This window comes from Larus michahellis, chromosome 4, assembly GCF_964199755.1.
Source record: "Larus michahellis chromosome 4, bLarMic1.1, whole genome shotgun sequence".
NCBI lineage: Eukaryota > Metazoa > Chordata > Aves > Charadriiformes > Laridae > Larus > Larus michahellis.
The window spans coordinates 89,723,487-89,746,959 of record NC_133899.1 but is presented as its reverse complement, the minus strand read 5'-3'; the positions used below and the strand labels follow the sequence as shown (position 1 = coordinate 89,746,959).

Here is a 23,473-nt window from a genome sequence, read left to right as displayed (position 1 = left end):
GCAACAGGTTTTATGTGGGGTTATTGTTTTAATCGCCTCTCACTTCACATTGAAATCAAGTCCTCGTTTCCAATTGCGTATAGCTTTGCTAAGTTTCAACATGTAAAGCCATGGTAATTTCTTTTATCTTCTGGCCCCTGTTTGTGCAGTTAAGCTTCCCCAGTGCCTCTGGGTCTGTTTAGTTATGTGTTGGCCTGTGATTAAGTGCTGCTTTCCTTACAATTCCCATGAGTAATTTTGAGTTCTTTACCGAAGATAAGGAGATCCTTTTTACTGTGCTTTTCTGCCTTTTCTCTCTGTTTTACTTCATTGTCTGCTTCCATCGCTCACACGGGCAGACAGGAGGAGGAACCTGCCCCATGCAGGTGCTGATGGCAGTGGGAGGAGGCTGGGTTTGTGGCATGTCACTGCATGGGGGCAGGAGCAGACGGGGAAAAGGGGAAACGGGCAGGATTCCTTGGCACCCCACTATCCAAGAAGAGACTAAAATTGGCAAAGAAAACAAAGGAAGACATACAATGGCTGCTCGAGGGCCCTGGGGTTGATAGTCATTTAAACAAGGGAACAGGGGCAGTGATGGGAAAGAGCACTGGTGGAGGGGCCAGGCTGCGGAGGGAGGGGAAAAAAAAGGTAAGGAAATTTAGGGAAGAAGTAGGGGAGGAAAGGAAAGGAATATCCTGGGTCTGGGTGATGACCAGGACCACTTAGATAAGGTCTAGGAGTTGCTGAGGAGATGGGCATGGGCCAAAACAACATTAAGGAAGAAAGGAAATTAGATTAGTGGCTAGGAAGAAAAGGTAGACTGAGGTACAGGTAGACAAGGAGACCAAAGCTGGAAGCTGCTTTAGAAAGGGGAGCAAAATTTTTAAGCCATGAGCTTGAGATTTACTGGGTGAAGGGGTTGGAGTTAAGGACAGAAGCTTATTACGCAGCAAAGGTGAGCAACGTGAACAGAAGCGTGGCTGGGAGAGGGAGTAAAGGGTAGAGCAGGGCTCATTGTGGTGTCAGAGCAACCTTTCAGCCAGGGCTGAGAATAGAAATTAAAGTTCTGATTCTCACTTTTGTGCTTGGCCCCATGCCCTCCTCTTCTCCTCTTGCGCTAGTCCGTGTAGAGGGATTGAGGAGCAGAGGGCAACGCTAAGTTTCAGTAGCTCAAGTTCTCTCTATATAGTGCGTGTAAAAGTTCAGCTGTTTGATGTAGCTTCTTTAATTCACTTTTTTAATTTAGGAAATTAAACTTGCTAAATAATGAAATCGCGACACATGCTCAAGGTTGTCTGCAAGATTGACTTGGCCCTCTTGCATATTAATTATGATACAGCTGTTAAGTGCATGTCTTTATCTTGTATTTCTGTTAGGTTTTACATTTTCACGTTTGATACTGCATAGAACAGGATGACTTTTAGGAATCGAAATGTCTATACATTCCACTGTCAAGCTGTCTTTAAGTACATTGGGTATCCATTCTTTATCTGCTTGTGGTAGTATCCAACTGGTAATTATCTGTTGTAATACAGCTATTTCACCCAATAATCATATTTTCTATTGCAAAACTTGCATCGGATTTTCTTAGTGGAAACAATTAGTCTGGTGTTCCAGAAATGATATAATACTGTGTGATAATTGAGTAGTTTCTCTTCCTCGTGCAGATTTAGGACTGCAAAATCCTTTACAGTGTGCTGTTGTTAATACGCTTATGGGGTTTTTGTTTTGGGGATTTTTTTAGTTACTTTAGTTTAAAGGCACTAATTAAAGGAACCGTTCTTTTAAGCACACCGACGCTAACACGCAGACCATGGCAGAATTGGAACAGGTCACGCAGTAACCACAAGGGAGAAGTTAGTTAGTTAGCTGTAGTTGGTGCTCACTGGTAATCAGCTGTAATGCCGATTAGATGTGCAGAAAGCCCGTCATATCCTAAAGGACCTGAGTTCAGGCGGCGTTGGGAAGAGTGCGGTGCGTGACCCGCTGTGCTGTCGGAGAGAAACAACTGGTGGCTGACGAGTGACTTCTGACCATTGCCTTACAGAAATCAGGAATGGGAATCTAAAGGCCATCTTGGGCCTTTTCTTCAGCTTATCCCGATACAAGCAACAGCAGCAGCAGCCACAGAAACAGCAGCCACACCACCATCCCTCCCAGCAGCCTCCCCCAGCGTCCCAGCAAGCAGGGCCTCCATCCCAGTGCCCGGTGGGGGTCCCGCAGCAGCAGGTGACGGCTTCGCTCCAGACTCTGTGCCAACAGCCCCCGCCAGCTGCGCAGCATCAGTTCAAAGCACAACCCGAAATGCAGTCCAGGTGGGGAGACATTTCCTTTACGTTGTTTTTTTTTTTTCCACTGTTTATTTCTTTTTTTTTTTTTTTTTTTTTTTCTTCTTGTTAAAGGTCTTCAAAAGCCAAAGAAACATCTTTGGTTCTACTCTAGAATAAAGAATGTGTTGGAAATGGAATGCTGGGTAGCAGTTGACTTCACGCCTTTGCAAATCAAAACTGATGTGCTTAAATATGTTCTCAGTGCTGGAAATACGCAGTCCAGTGGGTGTAAAATACCTGCTAGACCAAGTAACCACAGTATTTTATAAAGAAGTTTTTCTCAGTATTCCTTTTGCTTCTTTCTACTCACAAAGCACTTACATCATTGCCATTATAGAATATATACTTTGGGCATGTGAAACCCAACTTTGGTTCTCAGTTTACAAGAATTTCAGTCCTCGCTAAGAAGTAGAAGGCTCTGGCAGTGGTAAAAGAAATAGAGCTCATCACAGGTGGTGACCGTCTGAATCAAATCTAGGCTTATTGGTCAAAAATAATAAGCTGCTGGCTTACATGAAAAATAATTTTCACGGTTGGTGTTTGTTGGCACTTGTAGATCAGAACATAATTAAATAAGGGTGTCTTTGTCCCTTGAATGTCTTTAGTCCTATGGGTGCTCTTTGCAGGTTAGAATAAAAGCTATTTATGAAGGCGGTACCACCATGATGACCTGTACCCCCAGCCTTCTGCTTGTCTGACCCTTCCACTGCTAAGAGAGTGAGGGTTTGAGTGGGGGTAAGTGGGCAGCATTAAAGGCTGAAGCCGTATTTGCACAATGACTCAAGTATGAAGGGTTTGTTGTGTTGGCTTTTTTTTTTTTTTTAAAAATGTCTCAAGTTCAGGCTTATTTGTGTTAAAATAACTCATATTAAGGTGAACGCTAGCCTAAGTGTTGCTTTATGAGGGATATAAACAGTTTAAATGAGGTCTTCCAAGTGAGACTACTGAGGGCTTATTTGGTTTTTGCTTATGTCTTTCTTCATGAATCATGGTCATCTTTGGTGTAAACGCTGTTTTCATATAATTGAAAAACATAGTGTTGCTATAGCACGTATAAACTCATACAGGCAATAATTACTGTAAAGCAAAGATGTATGTGAACATATTTCTGTGACGTTTCTGTCAAAAATATGCAGGGATGCATGGGACCATTTGAATATTGCTTTGATATTTTCAGTCCAATGTGTGGATTGTGCTGGGTTTCAAATAATTTTTAAAAAATCGAACCTGAAGGTCTTAAATGTCATGTCTTTGTAGCATAAGCTAAAGTGAAATTGCTCAGATTCTGCAGAAAAAATATATATAATAACAGATTGAGAAAGAAAAGGGTAATAAAGTTGGGGTTTGCATGCAGAATTGCGTGTTCATTACACTATAAAAATCAATTCATTTCCAATTTTAGGAGTTTTGGCATAAAGTTATACTAAGACAAGAAACTTCTTTTCCTGTCAAATTCCTAAAAACTCTCTCCTCCCTAAAACAAGTTGCTAAGTTCAGTGGCGTAACAAATAAAAAAAGTTCCTTTGTTCAATGTTATCTTCCGCTTTTTCTTTCCTGTCATACAGTGCATCTCCCAGGGACTCATCTCAAAGCAAAATCATCCGATTCACTCTTGGTCAGAAAAAGTCTTCTAGGTTAGCATTTCTTCATCTTCTGCAAAGCATGAATAATCCGTTGGCAATATTTCTGGATGCATGTTCAGGGTTCCCGGTGAAAATATTTACCTCCTTGTTTGTAACTAGGCTTTCTACAAGCAGCTGAAACGTGGCAGCGTTAGACGGATTTTAATTTTTTTTCTTTTTCTCAAGGTGTGGAATGCATTTTGGCCCGCCAGAAAAGAATTTGGCTTTCTTGTCCTTATGAGCTTTTTGCTTTTGAGAACAAAACATGGTTCTGGGAGTTCTCTCCCCGCTGTACGTATTCGTATCAGTTGTATTTAGATCTGCATCATTGAAACTAGCACCAGGCTGGAGTCTTAGGTGGTAAGGAGAGCAGCACGTGCCCCTTGGGAGCCCAAACAGAACCATATGGGTCTGTCTCGTCAGAGCTCCTGCACTCCCCAGTGCTTGCATCTAATCTCCCTGAAAATGATTCATAGGTATTTCAGTCAATTTTTTTCCCGATCCCAGCATGACTTGCATGCCAGCTCGTATGACCATCTCATCTCAGTCATCATAAGGTTTGCTGTGTTATTAACGTGGTTATTAATCATGTTTACTTTTACTATTACTATATATTAAAATATTTTACTAGGAATTTTTAAATAGTTACACGTTGATAAACTATACTATACCTTTTTTGCTAAGATTGTGAACTATTACTTATGATTTTTATTCAGCGTGGCAAGTTTGTATAGATTGTTAGTTCTGCTATATAATTTGGATTTATTTCCCCCATCTTATTTCTTTTATGACAACAGTGAAGGTCTGCAGTATAACCCCTATTAAAATGTCCCGTGTTTTCTCTTCATGCTCTCTGTTCATCATAATTACGGCTTGACGGTTCGCATTTGCCTAGAAGAGGTGCTGAAGAGTAGTGATGGAGAGTATTCTCTGAGCTCAGTAACTTTGCTCTAATAGCAAGAAGCTAGAAACGTCCCCTTGAACCTATTTTTTTTTTCCCTAAATTTCACAGGCACCGCTGAGAAATATCTTGGCCTAACACCAAAAGCGGGGGTTTAAAATCAGTCAGTTAAACTACGGCGGGGGCGGGGGGGGGACAGACACGAATCTAGGAGAGATGATATCTTCTTCAAGAGTGTTGTTAGCACTTAGGTTTTTTATTCTCGGTATATTTTTATTGGCAGTGACAATACTGACTCGAATCAGAAACTTGTCACTTCTTGAGTGGTCACATGGTTTGAGTAGCTTTGTTTATTTAAAAATGTGACACATTTGCAAGGCCTGTGTGGGCATGTGCGGGGAGCCTTTTCTTACCCATGGGTACGAGAACATTATCCCTTCCCTCCTGCCAAGCCCCACTAGAAAACACCCCTCCCAGTACTGGGGGCTCTAGTAGCCTTCCTGCGGTGGTCGACCTGTGCTCACAATGGACTATCATCCCGTAGAAACTTTCAGCTGAGGTATCTTGTGCATCTTTCCTGCCTGTAAGGAACCTAGCTCGTTTCCTATTAAGCCAAACAAACTCTTGATGAACTTACATATCTTGGTGGCTTCCAAGTTCTCAAGAGCAGCAGTTGTTAGGAAGAGTGTTTGTCCCCGCTTTAGCTCTGCTTCTTCCCATGTGGTCTCCTCTACAGTGGATGAAGCGTCTCTGGGTTGTTCCCATGGCACCTTGCTGCAGTGATGAGTATGTACAACTTTCTAGCACCCCCCAGTGTTGAAAAAGGCTGGATAAATTGAGGGGCTCATCTAAAAGGCTTCAGCAAAGTCAACCTCAGAACCATGATGCGCTGTGCCAGATCTGTGGTGGTTTGAGTTTGTAAATCAATTTTTGGTTTTGCGTTTGAATGATCCCCTTGTGTCTTATCCTCTTTGGCGCTTTGGAAGCACGTGCATGCAGCTGCTGACATTTTTGCTCTTTTCTTTCATGTTTCTTTTCATATTTCCTATTTCTTCGCTAGTCTCAGAAAAGTCAATTTATTTAGGAAGCGCTGCCAGATCCCTTCCTGGCTTCTCTTCCTTCCCATAGCCACAAGAGGGGGATTTGGTGGGTTGCATCCCCCATTCTCTCTGACAGCTGGGACTTCTTCATTTTAGCCTATTATTTGGCACGGGTTAATTAAGACAATTAGATTTTTCTGGTTTATATAAAGAAGTTTTAAAGAGATTCTACCATACAGAAAATGGAAAGATGGCAAAGAGTGGTCCCTTGCGTTGCTACTGTTAGGTGACACGAACTGGTTCTATCTCTTAGTCCTTAATGTGATGTCCTTGCTTTTCAAAACAGTGAGCTGTTTCACTAACCCTCTTCAGTATGCATTTTGAACAACTACCAAATCTTTGAATTTTTATTAATATTTCACCTATTTGGAATGTAGAAATATGTGCTCATTAGTGCACAAAATACATTACAAACGTGGAAGCTTTATGCATGAACTTTGACTTTGAAGGACTCACGCAGACATATTGTTCTGAGATGCGATGCCAGTGGCTTCCTAATTCTGTTGGGCGTTTTAGAAAAGTCTTTCCCCTCCCTTTTTGCCTGAAGAGCATGAAAGCAGTGTCCCTCCCTGTCTGCTTACTGCAGAATCCTAACTACATTTTTTTCTAGGTAAGCAGCTAAATCTTGCAAATACAGGCTACGGTAAGGAAATGCTGGAAGAGGTTGACCCAGTTTAAACCAGAGGCTTACACCAGCTCACAGATAATGTGGTTGCCCTAAAAGGGGGCACTTAAGCTTCGTGTGATTTTTATAGGCTCAAATAATTAAACCAAGGTAAAGTGCTGCTGGGCTTGGTGGCTTTCAGAGCAGAGATGTGTTGTGCTTCTCTAGAAGGGAAAAGGCAGTCATGTCTCGCTGTTGTTTCCAGACTAAGGGTAGCCCGTATGTGTCCAGCATGTAATAAAGTCCAAGAAAATCTGGTTTAAGAACAGTAGTGTCTCACTTAGTCTTAACATTGCACCAGTGGTATTCCTCCACCCAATTTACTTGCAACTATTTCTGACTGACAAGATTTATGGCAAGTGGCCATTAATTTCAGTGCGGGGTTGGTTGGGTTTTTTTCTGATGTAAAGCAATTTAGACTGTAGCTTGTTTGCCATATATTTTTCATCTAGGATGATTTTTTGATTTGTTCTTATAAAAGACTCTTATCAAATACATATTTGTGGTATCGAACCTTTTCTTTTCAGCTTATGCATGGTATTCCATAGTTTCTTTCCCAGAGTGCTTTTTAAAATATATTTAATCGTGTTGTAATTCTTTCATCAGACTTCCAGGCCCTACCACGAGGGTGTCCGCTGCAGGCAGTGAGGCCAAAGCTCGTGGTTCTATTAGTGCCAACAATCGTCGCAGCCAGAGCTTTAACAATTACGACAAATCTAAGCCTGGACTTCCCCCTCCGACACCAACAAGTAGCAATGACAAAGGTAAGCACTTGAGATTTTGGTATCCTCAGATTTTTCTTAATAGTAGCATCATTTGGGGGGAGATTGAATTTTCCATTAAGCTCCAGAAGCTGTAAGACTATCTCAAAGCTGTGTGTTGAAAGCATGATATTTACAATGCAAAAACCAGCCGGCTTTTCTTGAAAAAGATAATAGTCCTCCTTTAATGTAACTGAAGTTGTTACTTGCTGTCCTGAAGGTACGTGGAAAAAATAGCTTAAAGAAAAACTGTCACTGGTGAAACATGTTTTTCTTCATTTTGCCTCAAACACAGATAAGGGGGAGTGAATTAATCAAAAAATAAGACATTTTGATGAGTAGTTTGACAGGAATGGAAAATGCCCAGTAAAGATTTCTACAACGTTTTTGTACGATATATAGTACCATTTGCTTTCCTGTCCTCCACTATTGTGGAAGGTCCCTGTAGTTACAAAAGTACATGATTTAAATCTAATTTCAAGAATCGTATAGCGAAGGCAGGAACACGTTATAGTTTTATAAATGTTGCAGTGAAACCGTGTCTATGGCAGTGCATCAGAAATGCCACGTACCCTATTCTGTCTGAAGTTCTGCTTTTCTGAATGACATTTACTGACTTTGTGTCCATTCACTAAGCTGCTAATCTGACAGCGTTCATTAGCTTGAGTTTGTAGCTCTGAGCTCTGTAAGGCAGCATTGACCGGCGGAGTTTTGGGGGAAGTGACTGGTGAGAAATGAGCAAATCAGTCTGATACGGTCAAATTGTTGGCGTAGGCTGGCAGCTAATTCTGTATCTGTAACGAAGTCATTGCGCTTACGAAGATAGGTCAGCATTGGATTTCAGTACGGTCTTCTTGCAGTGGCTGGGCAGTCGCGCCCTTTAGGCTGGAGTCTCCTTGTTGTGTGCGTCTAACTTCTATTAACAGTAATGAGGATTTTGCTAGAGGGACAAATACTGGTCTGGTTCGACTTGCCTGTGGTTCTCGTGCTTATTTCTTTTCAGGAAATTGCCTTTTTTCTTCTCTAAAAACTGTTGTCCTATGAGTGCATGTCATTAGATTTTGGAATATTACCCCATCTAGCCCATACAGCCCAAACCCTCATCTTGTGATGCTGGCAGTGGAGGGCCCTCAGCATCTGCCAGGGACGTTCTGAACCACCCTGATCAGACCTAGTATAAGAAGAAAATTACATTCACAGCTGAATAAAATAATAATCGTAATTATATTATATTAACATAATATGATAATAAATTATCAACATACTACCTCGGTAAATCCACGCTTACTATTTTTGAAGGTTCGCTATGTAAACGGTAATGATTTAACTGTAACATCAGCACCTAACAGTCACCCCTAAATCTGAGTTAGATCTGGCTTTCAGTTAAAAGAACAAGCTGACGAGGTACGGCATGCGCAGTGGAACTGGTGAAACCTTGCTTGCCTGCATAATATCTCCCCAGTCTCCCTCTGTCTTCACCTCACCAATACCCTCCTCTTCTCCTTGTGTCCCCAAACTGCTGGACTGGGGAGAGGCGATGCGGGATGTGTTGGGTCCTGAGGCATGTGTTGGTTGGCTAGATGATCCCTACCCGCGGGTTGGTGCTGTATTGTTAGGCTGCATTAAAGAGAGATCTTCAACTATCATGGCTTTTTCTTAATTTACCGAGATTTCTAAATAAGGAGAGTACAGTACTGGTTTTAGTCTTTAGAAAAAAAAAAAAGTGTCCTCCCACATAGAGAAATAACAACAATTTGTCAACTAAGTAACTTAAATATCAGCTTCTTTTAGGGAGACAGTTCTATGAACCCTCATTCCTCATTGTAATCCGTCTCTTCAGGAAGATAAAGTGGTTGCTGAAGAAGCACACAAGATCATCTGCTTCCGATGACTATTACAAATGACTGAAAGAAACAAAGTTGGGTTTTAGGTTGACAGCCTACATGAGTTGCATTAAATACTCAGAATTTTGCTCTGGTCAAAATTTCCAGTCATAAATTACGGTCTTTGAAAAAAAATAATGAAGGCTTATGTAAGTTGAAGTCGAACTTCACTTAAAAATATAATCATGACACAAAGTTGGTCTGCATCCATGAGAAACAAAAGCAGTTGGTCTGACAAATTTTTGGCTTGTTTTAAGTTAATTGTAACATTGCCAGGCAAAGTTTATTGTCAAAGTGCTAAGACAATTCGAGTTTTCTGACCCATATCCTGTATTTTGCCTGAGGAAATGAGACTTACATGACCGTGTTGTATGCCAGTCTTGGTGAGTTTTCATCTGCTTACCCAGCACTAGCTCCATTGTGTGTTTTTGGAGAAGGAAATGGGAGGAAGAGAAATCTGCCTGTTTTGGCAGGCTGTTTTGGCACGAGGGGTCACTTTGTGATAGAAGGTGGCCTTCAGTGTAGTACATTTGAATAATTTCTTACAAAGTAGGTTGTAATTCTCAGCTTTTCATAATCTGTGGCCTCTCCCTCCAAATGTGAATTGTCTTGTTAGTCAATCGTCTGTGTCTTGTGGCAATGAAAGTGCATTAATTGAAACAGAATACAACAGAAATGAAAAGGACAGTAAATGGAGCATGGAGGAATAGCTAGCTGCTGGAAAGTAAATAACCTCGATTTTTTTGAAAGATTCCATTAGCCAATTAATGATGAGACCACTGGTTTTCTAGACATCTTGGGGAAAGGATTTGTGCAACGTTGAAAACAATTACCCTGTTGCATAAAAGTAAGAGATTCTTGGATGCATGCGTGTGTTTGTTGTGAGATGCATATGTACTGGTAGCAAAGGAGCGCACGTAAAGAGATGCGAGTCTCGCTTCCCCGCAGCTTTCATTGTGTCTTCAGTATTTTGTCTGGCTTTCCCAGTATTCGCGTGCTGTCTGACACCAGTTTCGAGGTGCGGAGAAGAGTTACATCTTCTCCAGTAAGGATGACGTAGACACCTAGTTCAGTCCTATGGAGGCCTTCTTTGAGGTTAGGGCATGATAGTTTAACTTGCTTTTTTGGCGTTAACCCCACGGTTTATACGTGAAATTCCCTTGAAACTTATAGGAATTTCAGCATCATCATTCCTCGCATCATAAAACAGCAACACGCTGTGGTGGTATTTTTTTTTATTTATTCTCACAGTGATTAGCCATTTATAATTGCAGTAACATTCCAGACAGGGTATTTTAATGTGCGTAATTGCTGTTACAGGCTGTTTTTCTTAAGAGAAATGTAATCAAAGTCTAATTGCATTTTTGGATTGTGGGGAAATAATGAGCCACTCAGGCTTATGATTTTTGATCTCATCATAATCTCTTCATACAGTTGGAGCCGTTTAATTCACTTTTGAATTGTCAGAATTATTTAGCCCATGCACATGTAAGTATACCCTTGGTTTACTTTCTTGTCCTTTTATATCCTTTAACACCATAAGCGTACTACAGCATGAAAAGCGTCAGCCACCTGCCATGGTCACCACGGACTCGTCTAAATTATCAGAAACATTTCTAAGGAGTGTAAAGATGCAAATGAGCTTTGCGTTTCTATGCCTGTATGTAAACTATTACTAGTTACCTTGAGGCTTCACGTTGCCATGCCCTTCTATTTGTCCAATACGATCACCAAATAAAAAACAGCCAAAATTTTATTTGTGTGTGCAATTTGGAATAAAGAAATCTAGTTTCTGCCGACAGCAAGAAGGAGCAGAACTCTGTCCTAGGGAGTGTCAAGAATGAAACTTAAATATTGAAGCATGCAACTTCATAAAGACCTTGATAGAGTAGTTTTTCTCATGAATTTATTTCAGTATTTTGCTTAGCTACACACAATGGAGAGTCTTTTGGGACATGCTGTGAAAGCAGTCTGCAGTTCTGAAAACTGGTGGGTATTTTTGGGTAGTTCTGAAGACTCTTACTATATCCAGTGCCTTCACTGATCTTCAGGCACTCAGTTTTCATTTTGCAGTCTCAAAAGTCTGGTAACGTTGTATGGGAATATTCTGGTTATTGCTTCCTGATTTGCATCCACGGTGTATAAAATCCCTGAACTTACGAAGCTATAGGAAACATCAACTTAACATGCCATCTCCGGTATGTTTATGAAGTGATACAGTAACGTGACAGGCTTACATGCTTTCCTTTTAGTTTTTTCTTCTACTTTGCTCCTAATATTTTATTTAAGATAATCCTACAGAGGGCAGTAGAAGCCTGTGGGAAAAATGACACTTTTCCTTCGGATTGACTGTTAGATAATATGTCAGTAGGAAAAAAGCACTATTACACTTTGACCATTTCCACCTGAGATCAAAGCAAATGTTTATTATTCAGATTTATGCAGAAGGCAGTGCTAATAATGTCAGGTTTCTCCTAAGTAGGTAGTATTAGAAAAAAGAAAAAAAGAAGAATATATGCGTACAGATTCATGCACTCAGATGGAATAAACGGGCGTTTTAGTAGCAGTATTCTTGCAAACTTACTTGATCCAAGTCTCGCAAGAGGGTTCTGAGAGCAAGATCCTGCTGACTCAGCTATAATCCTAGCTCTGCCTGTCTCGATTTCCAGGTATGGATATCCTGTATATAGGCCTATATAGTAAGAGTAAGAAAAGCATCTGGTCAATGCTCCTTTTCTTTTATTTCTTTCACATTTGGGGTAATCCCTTTTAACTTGGAACACAGCGTGTATTTAATTTCTGTCTTTTAATATGTAAAGGGTAGTCACTGTATTCACAAGGCTGCACAGAGACAAGACAAGAGGCACGCATGCCTTTAGGGGAATTTCTGTCTGGCAATAGGAATAAAATTCGTCACTACGAGAAGAATTAAACGTTGGAGAAGTTTGTCTGGAGAAGTGGCAGAATCTCCCTTGCAGGAGGATGGGGACCTGCAGATCCCAAAGAGACGGGGTCTCATTGCACTGATGGCTTTGCGTGCATCAGACCGGTACGGAGCCAGCAGTAAGGGGCAAATATTACTTGAGTCCAGCTCTGAGTTCTGGCTGGTGTAAAATTACCACACTTAGATACCTTGAAATATTGTTTCCTTTTAAAATCTTTAAGTGTAGTCTAGTTAAACAGGAAGAGATATTAAGATATTTCAAAGGACAGTTATAATTTCTTTCCTATAACTTTTTAACTTTGTGTTATCGAAATAGGAATGACTACCAAGCAAGTAAAATATTAGCAAGGAAACGTAACCTCCACTCCACTGAGCAAATCAGTCTTATTGGTGTATGGTTACATACACCAAATGCGTGCTAAAAATAGCTGTACTTTATATGTAGGCAGTTATATTTATCGGTACGGTTCAAGGGGGCATGGCATATCTTGTCATAGCTTTAGTAGGAATGACTCTTCAAAGTTAAATCCATGTGGCTACAGTGAGATTTTTCGCAACCAGACATATAAGAATCCATCCAAGAAGGCCGCCGGGGGATTCTCCAGGGTGCTTGTACGTTCCTATTGTCTCAATTAGCAGACATCAATTTAAAAGAAAAAAGAAAAAAAAAAACGGTTTTCCAGAGTTCATTTGCAAAGTAATCTTTTATTTTACTGATGTTCATGCAAACCACAGTTTTTCACGTCAACTTTACTGTGAAATCAATATTTATTTATTTATTTAAATGTCCCCTTGTGTAAAGAGTTGAAAATCCTAAATCTGGAACTGAACCACTTGAAATTTCTCCTCTTAATCTCTCAAATTCTTCACATTAAATCCTTCTTTGATATAAAAAATATGTGGGAATACACTCTTATGGCTGGGTTCCATGTGATACTGAGCTTGTCTTGAACTCAGGTCATTTAAAAGGGGCAGGTAAGGATTACATCAAACCCCCAGGATCAATTTAAAAATTCTTCTTTAGAAATAGAGAGAAAAACTCTCATCCTTACGAGGAGCAAGATGAAACGTGTGGATGGTGAGATCAAAACTCAGAGTTCTTGTCGGTAGTATCTTGAAGGCTAGAATTTTCAGCGGTATTTGAATGGGCTTTGAAAAAGAGGGATGCTGATAAAACATAGAGAAGAGCACTGCATAATTAGAGGTTTGTGAAAAACCCCTTTGCAGTTAGGTATTTAGAAGGTTAATTTATGTTCTTTATCTAAAAGAAAGGTTATCTACAAGATACTTGTACAGAGTGAGATTTATAGTAACAAGGATTTTTTTTTTATGACCTCAATAGAAAGCACAGGAGTATCCATTTCTTTGGAATTTGAAATTAGCCCAATTCAGACCACAAACTGAATATAAATTTTAAGAATGAGGATGGTTAGCCATTGAAAGAGATTGCATCTGACATAACGCGTCAAAAATTAATATTTGCCCAGAGCTGATGTTCAGACAGAGGTTATAGATTTGGCTCAGAAATTACTGAGTGAAATTCTTTGAACTGTATTGTCATCAAGATCCACTCAGATGATCCTAGTTGTTTTCTTGAATGAAAAATCTTTCATTTAAGTGCATGATAATGGAGGACAAGCCCTCTTCTGCACATAAAATCAGATTAAATATTTGGTGTTCTGAATCGCTGCGTTTGGCTCCTGTATCAAGTACAGGACGGTCAAGTGATGTTGCACAAGCGTCCTCACTGGAACCCGTCTGTTCTGCTTTTCCTCATGCAGTTTTTTCCACTCCAAATAATTTAATAATAATAAACAGAGACAAAACCCAGGCTTTTGCCTTTGTGCCAAATAAAAGTATAAGAATTAAAAAAAAAAAAAGTGAAAAAGCTCTGAATGTGAAGCATGATAGAAATTCTTGTTCGAGAGTTAACAATTTATTGTATTTTTTACCCATTTATAGTAGCGTTCGGCGTAGAAGCCTGCATGAGGGCTGGACGAGGGGATTGAGTGCACCCTCAGTAAGTTTGCAGATGACACCAAGCGAGGTGGGAGTGTTGATCTGCTTGAGGGTAGGAAGGCTCTACAGAGGGACCTGGACAGGCTGGATCGATGGGCCAAGGCCAACTGTATGAGGTTTAATAAGGCCAAGTGCCGGGTCCTGCATTTCGGTCACAACAACCCCCAGCAACGCTACAGGCTTGGGGAAGAGTGGCGGGAAAGCTGCCCGGCAGAAAAGGGCCTGGGGGTGCTGGTGGACGGCCAGCTTCACATGAGCCAGCAGTGTGCCCAGGTGGCCAAGAAGGCCAGCAGCATTCTGGCTTGTATCAGGAATAGCGTGGCCAGCAGGAGCAGGGGAGTGATGGTGCCTCTGTACTCGGCACTGGTGAGGCCTCACCTCGAGTGCTGTGTCCAGTTCTGGGCCCCTCTGTACAAGAGGGACATTGAGGTGCTGGAGCGTGTCCAGAGGAGAGCCACCAGGCTGGTGAGGGGTCTGGAGACCAGGTCATATGAGGAGAGGCTGAGGGAGCTGGGCATGTTTAGCCTGGAGAAGAGGAGGCTGAGGGGAGACCTCATGGCCCTCTACAACCACCTGAAAGGAGGGTGGAGAGAGGTGGGGGTTGGCCTCTTCTCCCGGGTGAATAATGACAGGACCAGAGGAAATGGTCTGAAGCTGCGGCAGGGGAGGTTTAGGTTAGATATTAGGAAGAATTACTTCACTGAAAGAGTGGTCAGGCACTGGGACAGCCTGCCCAGGGAGGGGGTTGAGTCACCATCTCTAGAGGTGTTTAAGGAACGTCTAGATGTGGCACTTCAGGGCATGCTCCAGTGGCAGAGATTGTAGGTTGGTTGGTTGTGGGGGATTTTTTGTTTTTTTTTTTTTTTTTTTTTTTTGTGTGTGTGTGGTTAGACTCGATGATCTCAAAGGTCCTTTCCAACCATGAAGATTCTATGAGCGAGTGAAGGCTTTTTCTGGCTGCAGGTAGAGGGAGAGTTGTCATGACAGCGGAGCTGAGACATTGGGTTCGATTCCTGTGGCGTTGAGCCAGTGAGACTCGGGGCTGGCAGAAGGTGACAGGGGTGGCTGAGCAGTCAGCCTCTTCCAAGTGGAAGCTCTATACATGGCCAGCCTCTTCCAGTGCTCAGTGCCACCTCGTTTTCCCCTTTACCTGGCCAAAGAAAAAACCATTCATTTTGATATTTAATAGTTGAAATGATGAGGATAAATATATTTAAAGCAAACAAACCCACTAGCTGTTTCTAGTCAGTGATCATCAAGTTGTCAGCTACGGTGTGAACATTTCAGGGCCGGGCGTGCTAATGACCTATCCGGGCTGATGGGAACTCATTTTAAATTACTGTTGTCCTCTGGAAGAAACAACTTTAAATAAACAAATTTTATTGTCCCCAATTCATACCAGCTCAATTTGTATCTACAGCCCGTTAACTACCTTATAAAATTTTCATAGGATTTTCAGGAGTGTTGGTAATTCAATCTCTTTGGGCCTAAAATAGCAGTTGTATTCTGTGGTTTTGTCCGTTTTAGTCATCGGGCTAGAGGAGTTATTAGGCAGGATTGTTTGGCTGAATACGAAGAGTTAAAATAAAGGCAGGATTTGGTCTTGCAGGCAGCTTACTGCAGAGCCTGTGCTGGTCAACTTCTTGCTTTTTAAGCATAGAGGAAAGATTGTTTACTGGCATCATACTGAATAACTCCAGTTCTTGAGGTTCATCAAGGTCTACAGTCAATTACTCTCATATTCAGAAACTATCTCAAAGTAGCAAAGGGCACTTTTTGGAGAGCCCAATGTGCACTCTTTGTTTAAAACAATGCGAAAAGCGCTTGTGGTGTCCTCCTGGTCTATTTAAAAAGTCATTGTAATGTTGGTAGCTCGTAGAAGCTACCAACAATATAACAACATATTATAACAGTTGTTAATATATATTATAATTATAACGTATATGTGTGTGTGTATATATAACAGTTGTTATAATAAGTCTCGGCATTTTGAATGATATCTTTTACTAATCAAAGACTCAATAGTCCTGAAGTGTTCAGGTGCGTGGTATCTTATAGAAGAAAGAGCTAATACAAACCCACAAAGTTAATTTGCGACGGAGAGGACTCCCTGTTTTTACGGTGCCCCCTGTCGAGTCGGTCACTGCAACATCTGGTGGCACACAGGTGTGTTGCTAAATAAGACAGAAAGGTGAAATCAAGCCTGGTATCTCGACCGATGTCCTTTATAGGCCGTATGCTGCTGTGATCTCCGACTGAGAGCTCCGATACACCTCAGCTGATATTGAAAAGGCATCGACCCTTTTGGAACAAACTGTCAGATCATCACTGAAATTGGTTTTAACTGTGCCAATGGACGGGGGCTGAGCCCAGCTCTGCCAGGGTAGGGGTGAGGTGGAATGAGAAAGGCTTTTGAAACCAGCAGCAGCAGCAGAAAGATTTAACAGTTCACTAGAGACTAGCAAAAATAAGCAGAGTTCCTGAGGTGGAGAGAGTCCTGTCCATATCAATGAACAGTGTATGGATGTCAGAAAGCTGGGAAGTTATTTTATGGAATGCAACAGTTGGCTCATGCAACAGATAGCAGTAAGTTACAGATTTATTTATTTTTTTTCATTTTTATTTTTTGGCAGTTATAACTTTCTTCACGACTGAAAATTCCGTCCGTGTAGATTTTGAAAAAATTTCCTTTGTTTGACTTCTTGGAGCAGTTGCTTTCACTCCTGTTCAAAATCCAACTCATTTTTGGTTTTCTTTTCAGGTTTCTCTTTCTTTAGAACATTGAATGAATCTCCTTTGGAAGCGTTGACTTGATAAGAGTGTGCAAAAGTCACTCAGGCTAAAAGGGCTGCAAAAGTGGAAAAGGTTTTACTTTTTTAAAGAGGCGGAATTCCTTAAAGTTTGAAACCAATTTACCCACGCTTTCAGATTTTCCCTAGGAAATAAATGTGCTTGGCTCAACAAAGTAAGAGTACGATAATTTTAAAAATTTCAGGCATTCCGCCCTTTAAAAATATGCAGGTGTTTCATGTAGGTCAGGTATGAAGCCAACAGCACATTCTGCTTCGAGTTTAGGATGCTGCCTCTGTGCTCACCTGTGCTGGCAGTCAAGGGACGCTCTCTGTCCTGACCGACGGAGGGTTTTCCCTGTAAGTCAGACTGATGATAAAATAAGTCTACATGATTTGTCTCGACAAATCCATGACTAGAATAGTTGGTATTTTCTATCATTCCGCTGTACGCACTACCAAAAAGCAGATGCTGGAGTAACCCTATTAGTTTTCTAAACATAACTTGCTTTGAAGGTATTTACTAAATGTTCAGTATGATTTATTTTGTCCTGAATGTAGTACAGCAATCGTGAATTCGATGTGGCAAGAGAAAAAATAAAAACAGAGGGAGAAAAGAAGGAGTGTAGGGTAATGTGAAAGATACCCTGAGAAGCCTGGTGGTTTGATTCGTATTTTTATTCCTGGGAGAATCTCTAGGTTTTTGTTTGTCCCGTAGTCTAAAACAACTTCTGATATCCGTACGCAAATTGGAGTCATAATTTTGCAGTGTAGGTATGCCTTCCGATTTTAAATCCATTTAAAGAACTGTGTCTAAAATTGTGACAAGTTGGCAGCATACCTTGTGTATTTATAGAATTGCGTCTGTAAATGACCAGGGGAGTCTGTGCTCCAACTCTGAACCAAAATCAGCTGTCCCTATGCCTGGGAGGTGTTCACTGGTGTTCTGAAATGTCTCGTGACAGGGTCTTGACAACCTCCTTAAGTGTATCCGTTCCAGTGCCCATTTGGTCTTAAAGGTAGCTTGGTAAAAAAAAAAAAAAGGGATTCTGCTTGGCTAAAAATTAAGCATGTTGTTGCTCTTCCTTGATCTCTGTCCTGTTTATAACAGTCTTCATACGTTTGAAGGCTTCCAGTGTCTCCCCTCAGTCTTCTCTCTTCGTGTAGGTTCTTTGTGATAAATCTATTCTGTGTCTTGATGATCTCTTCTGGCCTCTTTTCAGTCTGTCAGTCTCTTTTGGAGAGGTGCTGGGGCTGGACACGGCGCTCCAGCTGATGCCGTGCTCTAGTGCCGAGTAGGGCAGAATAGGTACGTTCTCTGTCTTATATATGATACTCATAATGCATTCCTGAATGACATTAGTTTTTCCTTAGTGTCACCTTGTAGAGGTGTGCAGTTGTGGCCTACTGTAACTCCTATTTCTTTTCTGCAGTACGATTGCACAGCTGATTGTGGGAACTTCTGTATTTAGGCATTCGATTTCTCCTTTCTAAGCACAGAACTTTCCACTCAACTTGAATTAATGTCATCTTATTGGCTTACTCTGTTTCTCCAATTTATCAAATGTATTAATGCTTCTATATTCCCCAAACATAAGGTTGGCTTATGTCATAAGGTGACCCTCATGAGAGTCATTATCGTCAAACAAAATACTCATCTTTGGGCAATTGAGATATCTATATTTATGTGTCTCCTGGCGTATTGCTTACATCCTTTCACTTTTTTAATCAAAATTTTTTTTTTTTTGAAAGATTGGCTCATCTTAGTGAATCTTTAGCAACATATTTATGCTAGGTGTGTGCTCGTAAAAGAGCTTAAAGACTGTCAGAATATAACGAGCAGTATGGCACGTTTATAGGACATGATACAAGTATGCAGTAAATCCTATTCGTGCTTAATTTTACTGTTCAACTGGCTGAATTTGGCATTTAAAAATATGTCTGCTTTTAGCTAAACAAAGGCCAGCTGAAGGCTTAATAGTGGCTGAAGGTGGAGCTTTACAAGACCACAGAACTTCGCCATAGTGGGTATAAGTTTTAGGAATACCTAAAACAAGTCCAAAATATATTTAAATAAGGTTTTTGGAAAAAAAAAAAAACCTTAAAAAATTAGCCAATGACATGTTCTTAACTGTACGGTTCATGAGGATAAAAATCTTGAGCTTTGAAGTAAAACATAACCTTGAGAAGCAGCGTCTTGCCCGGTGTACATCTGCATAGCTGCGTTGGAAACCGTAGAACCATGTTAATTTATACCAGCTGAAGAGCTTGGCCCAGCGTTTCATGGCCTTTACAGTTCCTAGATGTTTCCTTTTTAAAATAAGTATTTACAATTTCTTGTAAATGTATTGCTGGGTGAATTGTGACAGAAAAACAGCCATGGAAACAAAAGTTCACTATTAAATCATAGGAAAGCAAACAGCGGTGGTGCTACGTCCCAGACTTCTGTAAGAGCAAACATCTTGCTACCACCACACCTGTAGAAGCCTCCTCCTCTCCCTGGGTAAGGGCATCATCCAGCCTCTCTGGTCCTTTCCACTTGTGGCTTCTCTACTGAGCCTTTTGCCTGTTCCTTGTCTATAATCAAATATGCCTAAAGAATCTGTGGCTGGCGACAGAGAACTGCCACCACCTCTGAAGTGGCTGATGAGCAGAAAGCCATGGCCCAGCCCTTCCTTACTGTCACGAATAGTAGACAGTTACCTGCATGTCGGCCTTGTTTGGAAGATCTGCTGCTACAGATGGCAGTTTCATTGACCAGAGAGAGGAAATGAAGACAACCCTGCTACGAAGAGTAGTATGTGTCTGTCAGCTGGTTTTGATATAAAAATGTAATAGATTTCCACATATTTATGTATGTTTATACATAGGTGTAAATATAGATGATGGTAAAGTGTTGGTATTTCTGTATGGTTTGGTTCGACTCCTCTGTTTAAACACAGAATATCGTTTCTTGAGGGTGCATTGGTATTCACCACTTTACTGTCTATGTCTCGGCAGTTGTGTGACTTCTCACTGAGCAGAGTAAGACACCTCTGAGTTAGAAAGTAGTTTAGCTTGGCGTATTGACTGATCAGTGGGAATTTTCTTAGATTTTTTTTTCCTCTTTCCTGTGCCTTCTCTGTTAAAAGTCTGCGTCCATTTCTACATCCATGGTCATTCCAAGCCCAGATTAGAGCCACTACTAATAATCAAAATAGGCCAATGGGCAATATATTCCCTAAGTGCAATTCTCAGACGTGTGGATATGCCGTATTTCATATAATCTGCCTGTAGGATAGAAGTTTCAGATGAAGGCTACTGAATATATGTATTGTCCACTCCAACTATATCTAAAACCTAATCAATGACTCCTTTGCCTGGCACTCATTAATGCTTTCGAATGACTCTGTTATGAGAAATCTTGGGAGATTTGATTGTACAAATAATGAGAAGAAAATGAAGAGTAATGAACAAGAATGGTATTTGTTTAGTATTAAATGGCCAGCGTAACTTGTTCTGAATGGCACAGTAAACTCGGTTTCATTATTTTTATGGTCATCTAACTGGTATGTGGTCGATAGAGGTCCCTCCAACCTCTTTCTTAGGCAGTCATGTGGACAGCATTTTGAATTTTACAGTAACTAAACAAAAACAACAAGGAATTCAAGTGTCTTAGTCGGTTAGGTCAAGACAATGAGAAAAGGATCGTCTGTGCTCCAGTTTTATTTCCCTTCACCTCAGCAAAAACGCCGAGTCTTGGCCGCGTGAAGCAGTCAAAAGCAGAACTGTTGTTTCATATACTGGAGCTCTGTGAGCAGAGGGGGCTTTACAGAAGTGTGGAAGTTGAGTTTCTGACATATCCACGGACTTCGGTACGGGTTTTCAGAGGTACAACGCATTTCTGTGCACTCATGGAACTGCTGTTGAAGCTGCAGAATTTACAACACTGAGCTTGACGAAGTAGATAACAATGAAAGGAAAGATAAATATCCTGGAGTAAAGGTAATTTTCGTCTGGAGTTACAATAAATTAAATCGCCCCTAAAGGGAAGGGCGGCAGACAGAAGTTGAAGGAACCGATTCTGCTCAGCTTGGTGAAGGTTTTGTCCTCAGCACAGCAAAAGGTTTCCTATCTGGGCTTTTCTCAGGTTATACAGAATTTTCTTACCTGGCAAGCTCTGCTTTAAGGAAACATTTTTGTTACTTTTTCTTGTGGTCCAGAGTAGAAGGGACAACACAAAGCTTCAGTCATCTTGCGGGTGGAGGCCATGCCTCTTGCCCACCCGGAGCCGGTAAATCAGCCAGTCCCTTCCACCCCGCTGTAGTTCCCTCGGGTCAACAGCGTTACAATCGAAATAGAAACTTCTGTGGGCCAGAAGAGTTGTGCTTATTTTGAGGGAGGGCTTTGTGCCAGGTTGCTCTTGTTGGGAACGTTCTGCTCTACCTGCTTGTGGTTTGGATTATGGAAAGATTGTGATTTTTATAGTCAGCTCCTGGCAGAAATGCAGGCGTTTCCATACTTCGGGGGTTTGCTGAGCACGATAAATCACTACTGAATAAGAGAATAGCTCAGCTAAAAAGCTTTTCTCTGTGGAACCCTTATTTGTAGTACTTTGAAGGAGAGTCTTCTGGTGGGTGGATGGGAAGGGTCAAGACTCACCAGTTATTCCTCTAGATGGGAAATGATGAAACCGCCACAGTGGTTTCTGCTGTTCTGACACTATAATGTCATAGAGCAGATCTGCTTTTACTTCCTAAATTAGAATTTGGTTGTGGATTTGCTTTTAACTCGGTTATCTAATCTATGGGCTGGACTAAAAGATATTTCTCTTCCTGAGAACTTCTTATTTTTCCCATAGCTGTGAAATAAAAGATGACAGCTTGTTCGTTCTAAAATGAATAAAAATGCTGTTAAGTTCTTGACCCTCCTAAGGAGAAGTAACTATGAGAACATCCTTTGTGTTGCCTTTCATGCTTGTAATGATTGGTTTTGAGAGTCTTCAGTTATAGCAAAGCAAAGTCCCCTTGCTTAGAGTGAATATGATAAATGATGGGAAATTGCATATATTTTCTCTTGACCTTTTTATAACGTAAGCTCTCAAAGGCTTCAGTGGAAGAATTAAATCATAAGCCTTTAGACTCTTCCCCCCCCCCCCCCCCATCACGAATGGGTGAGTTTGCGGATGCAGTTAAGACTTTGCAGGAGCAGCTGAAATCAGATTTACCCATGCTACAGTGCGTATTGGCATTGGAACTAGACCACCAACATCTTTTTTAACAGGAACGCTAGGAACAAAATAGATTTCAGGCCAAGATTTGACTTTGAAAAGAGGAAAGCGATCATTATTTATTGTAGACTGTAGCTTGGGTTTGAAAACATTTCTTTTATAGTCAGTTTTAGTTAATGCAGGTTGCTGAAGAAAGAAAATATCTCCCTCACAAAGGAACACATGGGAAATAATAAGCTTATTAATCGAATGCATGAAACCTGCTCTCCTTTTCATGAAAGAAGGGCCTATGCTACGCTGAATAAAACTTTCCCCTTTGCATGCTGATGTGTTATCCACGTATTGATGTTACTGCTTCATTAGGAAACCTAGCGTTTGAATCTACATTCTGGCAGCAGTACCCCTTTCCTTTACCAAGATTGGTCTGAGGAGGACAAGAGCCAGCAGACTTGTTTGTAAGAGAGAAGCAGAGAATCTTAAAAAGACAGCAGTTTTCTTAAGCTGAGGCCGTTTTTTATGAGCGTGTTTTATGGTGGACTTTTTATTTCTTGCGTGAACTTTGCATGGTGCAATGTAACAAAAACTTGAGGGCTTTGAATTTCCAGTTTCACTGTATTTGACCCGAGTATGAATCAAAATCCACTGTACTTGTGTAAGAAAATATCTTCTTTCCTTTCCCAAAGTGTATCTGCTTAACATGTATATTTAAGGGTTTCTAAATATTTCTCATTGATATCGGGTGCGTAGCATCTGACATTCGCAGAATTCACTTCCTGGAAAATGTTAGGTTAGAGACTCTAAGAACTACATTACCATCCCCATATGTTCATTTTTTTAAATGTTACAGTCATAGTATTGTTGTCCTAATTCTGATTTCCCTGACATGTCTGTAAATGAGGAGCAACTCCGTAAATGGAGTTACATTGTACTCATCCTACGCCACTGGCAACGGAAGCACAATTAAGTTCCAAAAAGGAGGCTGTATGTGGGGGAGTTGGGGACAAAGCAAACGCTGTGTTTAAAAACAAACTGAAAAAAGTGTATTTTGTTCAGTGACCAAACAGGATTAAAAAAAAAAATTAAAATCCTGAAAACATTCAAAGAAAGGGGAAATGAAAAAGTTCTGGATTTTGTTGGGAAATAAATTTTGAACAATGCCTTTGGATTTGGAAGACAAGCCCTTTCACTTGATCCAAGCAAAGCCTTTTGCCCAAAAGTCTGTGGACTGGAGCACTCACCTGGCCTGTTAGGATGAAGGTGACAACCCAA

At 40.9% G+C, this 23,473-nt stretch overlaps 1 protein-coding gene across 2 annotated transcripts in view; it reads left to right on the top strand.

Moving 5' to 3' along the window:
• Positions 1-23,473, top strand: part of NAV2 (neuron navigator 2) — a 233,295-nt gene that overhangs the window by 92,995 nt on the left and 116,827 nt on the right. Inside the window, exons 5-7 of one of the 2 annotated variants that reach the window (XM_074586321.1) lie at positions 2,030-2,297; positions 3,878-3,946; positions 7,206-7,363. In XM_074586321.1, the coding sequence (XP_074442422.1) occupies positions 2,030-2,297; positions 3,878-3,946; positions 7,206-7,363 (495 nt within the window). The remainder of the gene's footprint in view (positions 1-2,029; positions 2,298-3,877; positions 3,947-7,205; positions 7,364-23,473) is intronic. The other variant, XM_074586322.1, reaches the window with a different exon arrangement.